Source organism: Eptatretus burgeri, chromosome 5 (genome assembly GCF_056783735.1).
Source record: "Eptatretus burgeri isolate ZD-2024b chromosome 5, Ebu_testis_v1, whole genome shotgun sequence".
NCBI classification, from domain to species: Eukaryota; Metazoa; Chordata; class Myxini; order Myxiniformes; family Myxinidae; genus Eptatretus; species Eptatretus burgeri.
The window spans coordinates 72,311,124-72,321,428 of NC_140965.1; the positions used below are offsets into that span (position 1 = coordinate 72,311,124).

A 10,305-nucleotide genomic window follows, 5' to 3' on the forward strand; every position below is an offset into this window, starting at 1 on the left:
ATGAGCGAAGTGAACTCATTGACGAGATTACTCCTCAAGACACTCAGGATCTCTTGGGGTCTGACGATGCCCTTAAGCATAAAGTAGTTTATTTGTCTGAACACCTTGTTCATAAATATGGCGATAGCACAAGTATGGAGGAGATCATTGATGATGAAGATGGTAATGAGGTGTCATCTGAGTTTCTAGATCATTTGAATAGAGGTGGATTGAGTGTGCCAACTATGTCAACCGTCTTTTTTGTACACAATGCCTATAATTTGTATGACAAGACTAAAATGCGTTACCGATTTCATTTTGCTGAGCTGTTATCCTCTGTGGATGCACCTTTAGCTTGTAGTAATGCTGCATGTACTACTTCAGCTAACATTCTATTGAAAGCTCATGTCCTCAATGTAAGTGACAAAGAAAAAGCTTTGGGATGCCGCAGGAGGCAAGAAAAGCTCTCCAACTAGTGATAGACATAGACATAGTTGTAATAGGCATAGTGTTGTGACATGCATATAATGTTTATGTAATACGATATATGACAATAAATATCAAAGTTTGACAGCTCTACACACTTGCATCTTATTACAATCAGCCATCTCTCGCCGTTTATGAGTTAGACACAAATATGGGCAAAAAATACCAAAATTCAGCAATTTGACCTTGAAATATGACCTTTTGACCTCGAAAATGACCTCAGGTGGTGTTGAAAATGACACAATTGAACTCGCCGTCCTCAAAAACCCCTATATGGATCCGGAGATCGTGTCTCTAGCCCTTCGAGAAGTCATTTTCGCCCCGGACTCAAGTTACAAACCCCGAGCATGGGAGGTTCCAGTCCTCTATAGGAGTCTATGGCCTGGGGGCACAATCCTGGATGGGTGGCCACTCACCTTCCTCGGCCCTGACCACACACAAAGCCCTGAGCTCCTGACCACATACAAAGCTTTCGTCCACAGCCTGATGGAGTACTGCTCTCCCCTCTGGGCTGATGCTCCTGCCTCCCACCTTTCTCGGCTTCACGCTGTGGAAACCAAGGCATTTTGGATCATTGGCATCTCCCACAATGAGGCTGAGTCTTTGGGACTCTCACTTTCACTGCAGGCAGGTCGGTGGTCTTTCTGTCTTCTACCGTCTCCTCTCCGGTATCACTCTGTCTACGATTTGTCCCCACCATATTTCTTCAGGGCGCTCAAGGACTGCCAACAACCCCCTTCTGGTAAAACTACCAAAATCACAAATCACTGCTCACCTTCACTCTTTCATTCCTCTTTTTCCCCACCTTTGGAATAAACTCCCTCACTCTGTTCAATCCCACTCTTCCCTCCAGGCCTTCAAAACAGCTATTCACCACCACCTCTTATCGTCCCCCATCCAAATCCTCGATCTTTTCTACCCCCGTTAATCCACCCAAACCCACCTCCTCAAATTCCCTGCTTTCCTGCCTGAAAGTCCCAGTAATGTCCATCTTGTATACCCTGTGTTCCCCACCCCATCCCCCTCCCTTTCACAGATCTCCTAATGTCTCTGTTCCCCACTGTTTTGTCCTACCCACTTCCGCCCCTCTCGTCTCTTGTCCCCCCTTGCTGTGCGTTATGTGTTAGCTCTCATACGAGCCTCAACAAGGTGTACAAAAAAAACACTCCAACGCAGGATACTCGAATAGCTCATTTTTCCCCCCAGGAACTCGTTTTACTGACCTCAGAAGGAGGTGTTTTAGTGGTGTCTTTTTCAGTAATAATTTTCTCAGTTGTGCGGGAGTCAACCCACCAAGTTATTTACGGCATGCCCGGCACTTTAACTCCAGACTTTAAAGATCTTAAGCCAGCGGCCTTAACTGTTAAGCCACCGTCAAGCTTTTCCCCTCAACTACTAAACTATTCTGATAAGCATAATCTTCTCTGCATAGCCAGCGCTGAGCCAAAGGGTTTATCTCTAATTTTAATAGAGCGCCACATTACACCACACAAGACGATCAAAGGCACAAAAAGTGTGGGATTTAGGGGTAGGGTGATCGGAGGTGCAAGACTGCACTGGATTTTGGCATCAACTACAATTTTGGCTTGCTTGTTATCCTTTCATAAAAAGATAAACTTTTCACATCATTCCAAGAAAAGCAACAAAAAGAAACTCACTTTTCTTGCATTGTCTGCAGATCTTCCTCAATTGCTTGGGAATTCTCCAAAACACCTGTTTTGCTCACTGGTTCTGGTGAAATTGGTTTCATTGAATCTTCAATGCAGTCAGACACCAACTTCAGGGCTCGCTCGGCAGTTGTCACCATTTCTTGTACTTTGGCAAGCTCTTCCGGGGTTGGGTAAACCCCTGAATGTTTTGTCATGACATGCCGGTCATCACGGGCAAAAGTGTGAAAGAGATGTTGTTGCGGTGACAGGCCCAGCGGCCCAGGCAATCGAGGGAGGCAAGGTAGCATTGCTTGAGAGATGTACACTACAGTGAAGAAAGGAGAGATATTTGGCATTATGATGGGTTACATAACCCCATTTACAGACCAATCATGAAGGCAACTCATCCAGCATGCTACAAACATGTCAAAATAGCACTGGAACAGCCACTTATTAGAAACAAAAGACGGACGAAGAGGGGTGGAGATGGTGAATGGGAAAGAAAAAAAAATGTACACAGGAGACCCTTTCGTGGACAGGCCCTTTCTGCTCCTATGGTTGACAGCGAGTGCCCCTGAGGTAGCAGGGGAAAGAGAGTGGCATCGTATGTGGGAGAATTGAGTGTACAGCCTGTGGGTCGCCCAGATAGCTCAGATAGCAGAGCACTGGTACGGTTTTCCAGACAACCTGGATTCAATTCCTGGCCTGGGCACGTAATAGTTTCACATATATATATATATATATATATATATATATATATATATATATATATATATATATATATATATATATATACATACATACACACGAGGTGTGTTCAAAAAGTATCCAACCTTAATTTTTCGTGCGTAAACAAATGAAGCTAGGGAGGCATGGTTTGGTGCATGTATGTAGGCGATCCTAATTCATATGCGTGAATATTTTCCCGCCTGCAGAAGCTGTCAGTCGCCGACAGACCGCCGATGAGTGAGGAAGTGTAAGTGAGCGCCGTCAGATTTTCGTTTTTGACAAATTGACGGAAAACCTTGAACAACGCTACAACATCAAATTTTGTGTAAAGCTTGGCGATTCCCAAGTGGAAACGATCCGCAAGATTCAACAGGCCTTCGGGAACGAAGCAATGGCACCACACAGATAAAAGAGTGGTACAACCGCTTCAAAGATGGTCGCACATCAGTGGAAAGTGAAGCACGTTCTGGTAGGCCCTCAATATCCCGAAATGAGATCGTCATTGACCAAGTGAGGACCCTGCTGATGCAGGATCGTCGAATCACGATTAGAGAACTTGCAGACGAGGCGGGCATCAGCATCGGATCCGTTCAGTCCATTGTGACTGAGGATTTGGGTTTAAGGAGAATCTCAGCGAAGTTCATGCCAAAGCTGCTAACGATCGAGCAGAAGCAACTCCGTTTGGAGATCGCACAGGACATGCTGGAGACTGTGAACAGCGATCCCAACTTCAACATAGTGATCACTGGCGATGAGACCACAGTGATCCGTCATTTTGTCAAAAACCAAAATCCGACGGCGCTCACTTACACTTCCTCACTCATCGGCGGTCTGTCGGCGACTGACAGCTTCTGCAGACGGGAAAATATTCACGCATACGAATTAGGATCGCCTACATACGTGCACCAAAACACGCCTCCCGAGCTTCATTTGTTTACGCACGAAAAATTAAGGTTGGATACTTTTTGAACACACCTCGTATATATAATTTTTTTTTTTTAAAGAAAGAGACAACTACTACTACTATGACTACTACTCATTCAACGACCACCCATATAAAGGGTTGTTCGACTGATGCCCCCTCTCCACTTCGTCCAGGTCAAATCATCCTCTGTTAACCCCAACAACTACATGTTTCTACTGATCAACTCCTAAACAAGAGACTTTCTTGACTCTCTTTTTCTCCACATGCCCAAAATAAGAAAGAAAAGTTTTAAGAAAGCATTTACATGAAAATGGTGGCCAAGTTAATCACTGGGATTTATCGAAATTATTTTGAGACGCCATTGTTATGGTTTCCCGAGGTAGACGAAAATGGCTGCTCACATGTCACGTGACATGTAAACAACTGGGTGCACGCATGAATTTCTCAGTGGTGTGGGAGCTGCAGGCAGCATGGTAAACACACTCTAAGAAAGCAAGCAGTATAACCTGGCAACAAGGAATCTCCAAGAAAATCAGAACACTGCAGTTTAGTTAGTGATTTGTAATTATTCAGGGTGTCGGCGATAACTCACCTACTATTCGCAAAACACGCCACGGGATCCTTAACGTCGACAGACTAATGCTCGCAGACGTGATGCCCAGCTTAACGCCCATCCGAGGGACGATGCACTGTGTGATGTAAAACCTTGGCTGCAAAGCAGCAATCTGACAGTTCGTACAGAGCTCGACAATAACCGTTGTCCGGGACAGATAATTTTGTCTGTCGAAGAAGTGAAAACCTCAAGAACCTGTCCAAAGGTCCAAAACCTGTCCAAAGAACAGGCCAATTTTACCACCTGCAAGTTAAATAAACTGGACATATCTTCATCTCTAATGTAGTTTTGCTTTTACGTGTGAAGCCAGTGATTAGCAGCAACCAAAGGATCCTTGTAGACCAGACCAACGCTGAGCACCGGCAAAAAATTCAAAGAAACATAACATCATCACCACACATGCTCACAGTACAAATAGTTGGACAGGTGCAATGGTTGCCAGGACAGGTAAAATCTAAAACCTACCTGTCCGATGGAAAAAAAAAGAAAAAAAAGTTAATATTTGAGCAATGTTATAGTCATGTCGAGAATCAAACCCAAACTAGACCGCTCAAAGTTATGAGCACTACGTCTGCACCATACTGTAGGACTTCAGATATAATCATCAGAAAGCAGACATTTGTCCTCGACCTTTGATCAGTTCTTTCTTTGTCTCACATGTCTGATATATAAAACTCATTGTAACCCCTCACTGACTGACTAATATTAATGTTCGGTACCTTCCAGGTGACGTAGAAAGCTGAAGTTTTGCATGCCAACGGACATCGAAGCCAATACACCAGGAAAAATCACGGAACCGTCGGAAAGTGTCCGTAAATGAAAATATTCTAAAATAAATTGAGCCTTGTTGTGATCACTGCAGGTGAGCGACCAGAGACAATGTGTTCAGACAGACAGTGGTAAGTATTACAATGTATACACTTTAATAAAAAAAATGTTACTTTATACATTGATAAATATACGTTGTGAAACTTTGCTGACAGGTTTCATAGCGCATTTCTATGTGAGTCTCGTTAATACTGTAACATTCTATAACTGTAAAGTTTGAAATAAAAGCCTCAATTGATATTTAGCAGGAGGTCGGTGATGCTTGCCTATAATAATAAAGCTTCAATTTATTATGTGCATATGTACAAAGCACAATTAACTAGAACGGGCACTCATAGAGCGCATACCTTCGCCGCCACTACTTTTTTTGTTCTTGGTATGAGTGTGGGGAACTGGTTTCATATGAATGGTCTTATGACACAAACCACATATCTATAATGTCATGACCCCCCCCCCCGACTTTCGGGGGCTACGGACTAAACAACAATCAACTCACGTCGTTTTGGCGAGTCTTCACTCGCAAGATCGGTGAATACAACGTTTCAACAAGAGAAGGTAATCTCGTTTGATGCTGGTTTCATGCAAATCGAATAAGAATTGACCGAGTTATGCCGAAAACCGCATATTTTTCAAGGGCGTGACCCCCCCCCCAACATTTTACCCCAACCGGTGACATGTGTCATGACGTCATTGTGTCACAAGATTGGGCATTAAATTCTGAACATTTTGGTGCTGGGTTCATGTAAAACGGACAAGAATTGACTGCGTTATGACAAAAACCGCATATTTTTCAAGGTCGTGACCCCCCTGACCTTTGACCCCTAACCGGTAACAAGAGTATGGGCGTCATTGTGTCATATTGCATATCACAAGATGAGGCGTTGAATTCTGAACATTTTGGCGTTAGTTGCATGCAAATTGAATAAAAATTGACCGTGTTATCGTAAAAAGACGATTTTGACCTTTTCGTGACCTTGACCTTGACCTTTGACCCGAACGATCCCAAAATCTAATCGAATGCTTCCTGGCTAATAACCAATCATCCCACCAAATTTCATGCAATTCGGTTTAATACTTTTTGAGTTATACGAATCACAAGATTACATACAAATAAATAAATAAATAAATAAATAAATAAATAAATAAATAAATAAATAAATAAATACACGCCGACCAAAACATAACCTTTCGCAGAATGCGAAGGTAATTATTGCTTACAACGTGTAAGTATATGTATGTCTCTTTTCCACCCTGAAATATGGAATCACTCAAGACAGAAATTATTAAGAAAAGGTTGCTTCAAATTCATCCAAACTGACAGGAAAATTATAATTCTTTAAATCAAACAAAAAATTCAAAGGGGGCGGTGGATAGGCAAGAAACTGCTGTCGCAATCACTCCTGAAATTTCTTTTTTCTTTGCTGCTAATAAATATATAACCTTCCATTTCTGAGCTCTTTCGACCGGGCGTAGTGGCGTGCGCCTGTAATCCGGCTACTCGGAAGCTTGGGTTGGAATATTGCTTGAGCACGGGTGCTCTGCGCTGGGCCACGCTCTGAGAGGGTGTAGGGCAGCCCGGAATCATGGCGAAACCAATCTCCCTGTGTCGAAAGAGGTGATCAGGGTTGCGTCAGGAAGGGCATCCGGCGTAAAACCTGTGCCAAATCAGTATGCGGATCATAATGGATGATCCGCTGTGGTGACCCCTAACGGGAGCAGCCGAAAGGAGAACAACAACATTTCTGAGCTCTTTCAACCAGTGCAAAGATAAAAGGCTTCCTTTTTTATATCGTGTTATTTGTACCACAGGCTTCTGCAAGTTATTAGAGTATGACAAGTCATCTGGAATCAGAACATCTCAACGACGACGACACTCAGTAGAGTGTATACCGTTTACGTTTTGTTTCCCACTGATAGAACAGATCTGGATCCAGACCTGAACCAAAATCTAATCAGTTCGTCCTTGTCACACACCCAACCTGTCCATCAAGTTCCGTCCTAATTTGTCCTTTCCTTTTTCAGATATTCTGCTCACAAACAAACAGGTGAAAACAACCTCCGTCCACCTCGGTGGCCGATGTAACAGTAAATGAACAAACTCGATGTTGGGTTCTTTCATATATTTTTGAAATGATCTTGGAGCTCGTACACATCACTTTCAGGACAAAGACGTTTAACTAGTCGACATCAGTGAACGTTTACATGAATTACAAGGACACAAATAGACAATGGACAAGCAAATCTACAATATGGGATTTGAATCTGGGTTTCCTGCCACACGAATGTCTACTATATGGGATTTGAATCTGCGTTTCCTGCCTTACAAATCACTACTATATGGGATTTGAATCTACATTTCCTGCCTTACAAATCACAACCGTATGGGATTTGAATATGCGTTTCCTGCCTTACAAATCACGACTATATGGGATTTGAATCTGCGTTTCCTGCCTTACAAAGCACTACAATATGGGATTTGAATCTACGTTTACTGCCTTACAAATCACAATTATATAGGATTTGAATCTACGTTTCCTGCCTTACAAATCATTACTATATGGGATTTGAATCTACGTTTCCTGCCTTACAAATCATAATTCTATGGGATTTGAATCTACGTTTCCTGCCTTACAAATCACAATTCTATGGGATTTGAATCTACGTTTCCTGCCTTACAAATAACTACAATTTGGGATTTGAATCGACGTTTCCTGCCTTACAAATCACGATTATATGGGATTTTAATCTACGTTTCCTGCTTTACAAATAAACACTATATGGGATTTGAATCTGCGTTTCCTGCCTCACAAATCACGATTATATGGGATTTGAATCTGCGTTTCCTGCCTTACAAATCACTACTATATGGTATTTGAATCAACGTTTCCTGCCTTACAAATCACGATAATATGGGATTTGAATCTACGTTTCCTGCTTTACAAATCACTACTATATGGGATTTGAATTTACGTTCCCTGCCTTACAAATCACTACTATATGGGATTTGAATCTATGTTTCCTGCCTTACAAATCACGACAATATGGGATTTGAATCTGCGTTTCCTGCCTTACAAATCACTACTATATGGTATTTGAATCTATGTTTCCTGCCTTACAAATCACGACTATATGGGATTTGAATCTACATTTACTGCCTTACAAATCAGTACTATATGGGATTTGAATCTATGTTTCCCGTCTTACAAATCACTACTATATGGGATTTGAATTTACGTTTCCTGCCTTACAAATCACTACTATATGGTATTTGAATTTACGTTTCCTGCCTTACAAATCACTACTATATGGTATTTGAATCTATGTTTCCTGCCTTACAAATCACTACTATATGGTATTTGAATCTATGTTTCCTGCCTTACAAATCACTACTATATGGGATTTGAATTTACGTTTCCTGCCTTACAAATCACTACTATATGGTATTTGAATCTATGTTTCCTGCCTTACAAATCACTACTATATGGTATTTGAATCTATGTTTCCTGCCTTACAAATCACTACTATATGGGATCTGAATCTGGATTCCCCGTCACACGAGCCATGGTTTCAGAAGGGGAGACCGACGGGTCATTTGAAATTAGGCTTATTCTGAATGTTTAAAAGGATAGCAAGTTATTCACAATTTGAATGCGATTGATCACATTCACCTGACACACAAAAGAGAAATACACGAACAAACAAACAATTAAATAACGGGAGAGATTTGCGGCCGTTACTCAAAGAGTAATTATTTATTTATTTTTAATTTCTCCGCAGGTAACACACATTATATTCCTCGAACGACACCGTAACCCAACGATCGTCCTGAAGGAGACGCAATTACACGGACAACGCTCTCACTCGGCGGATCCACCTCATTTCGCCTCCTCGGTCGGTCCCACCGAGGCCCACAAGCTCGACTAACGCCTGCGGCCTGCGCTTTGTTTCACGGCGTTTAAGCAAGTTTAACTCCGATTTAAACGTTGGACCATTGCTATTTACACAGAATCCAAGCAATACGCGAGTCGGGTATAATGTGCAGTCACAAAAATAAGCAAAATCGACAAACTTAACAGCTATTGGTGATACCGAAAAAAAAAAAGAATAAATAAATGAATTAAAAAAAAAAATCATCAACGATCGAGCCAAATCCGAAGCATCGTCCAGCCTGTTGTGCGCGTTGGCCGACGTGCGAGCACAGTCCAAGGGAGGAAGTCCGGGGTCTGAGTCTGCTCCGTCCGTACCAGATTCCCGATGTCGACAAATGCAACCCCCGGGTCCCCGCAGCCAAGCGTAACTGTCACCCAGCGAGGATGGCGCCAAAACGCTCCTTCACCCCAGGTTCGCGGTCACGTGGTCCTGCGTTCTGGTAAACCTTCAGCGTCTCAAAAGAACCGAAGGAATCGTCTTTTATTCAAGGGATACGACCAGAAAGTATGAGTGTTGAAGAAGTAAGTTTACCTGGTTTTTCAGAAATGTAACAGTTTTGATTTATTTAATTTTGATACACGGATTTCCGGTTTGTTTCTGTGAGAAACGTTTGACGCCGTTAAAATCTGGCGATCTGTTTTATAGGTGTGTACAGTGCAGTACAGTGCAGTACAGTGCAGTGCAGTACAGTACAGTACAGTACAGTACAGTACAGTACAGTACCAGCAGGGTACTCCAGGTGGGTGTAGTTTGCTCATTACTTGCTGAACAAAGTGGAGTCTGCATATTGCAAAAAGATTACAGGGGTTTGTGTGTTGTTTGTCCAAAAGGGGTCTATCCATCCATCCATTGGGACCATCCATCCATCCATTGGGACCATCCATCCATCCATTCACCCAATGGGACCATCCATCCATTGGGATCATCCATCCATTGGGATCATCCATTCATCCATCCATTGGGATCATTCATTCATCCATCCATTGGGACCATCCATCCATTGGGATCATCCATCCATCCATTGGGATCATCCATCCATCCATCCATTGGGATCATCCATCCATCCATCGGGACCACCATCCATCCATCAGGACCATACTCTGTGCAGAGCGTTGGTGCTGCCCGAGCAATCTCCTTGGCTATTGAGCATAATCCTGGATGGGTCG

The 10,305-nt window shown here is 42.7% G+C and overlaps 1 protein-coding gene across 10 annotated transcripts in view; it reads right to left on the reverse strand.

Moving 5' to 3' along the window:
- LOC147026680 (spermatid perinuclear RNA-binding protein-like) overlaps positions 1-9,592 on the reverse strand; it is a 144,913-nt gene extending 135,321 nt beyond the window's left edge. For all 10 annotated transcript variants that reach the window (XR_015058460.1, XR_015058461.1, XM_085882383.1 and 7 more), the window contains exons 1-2: positions 9,454-9,592; positions 2,124-2,439 (exon numbers count right to left, since the gene is read on the reverse strand). Coding sequence is in view for 8 of the 10 variants with exons in the window: in XM_085882383.1 (XP_085738509.1) it covers positions 2,124-2,422 (299 nt within the window). In the remaining 2 variants the exon portion in view is untranslated. The remainder of the gene's footprint in view (positions 1-2,123; positions 2,440-9,453) is intronic.
- Positions 9,593-10,305: the final 713 nt, after the last annotated feature.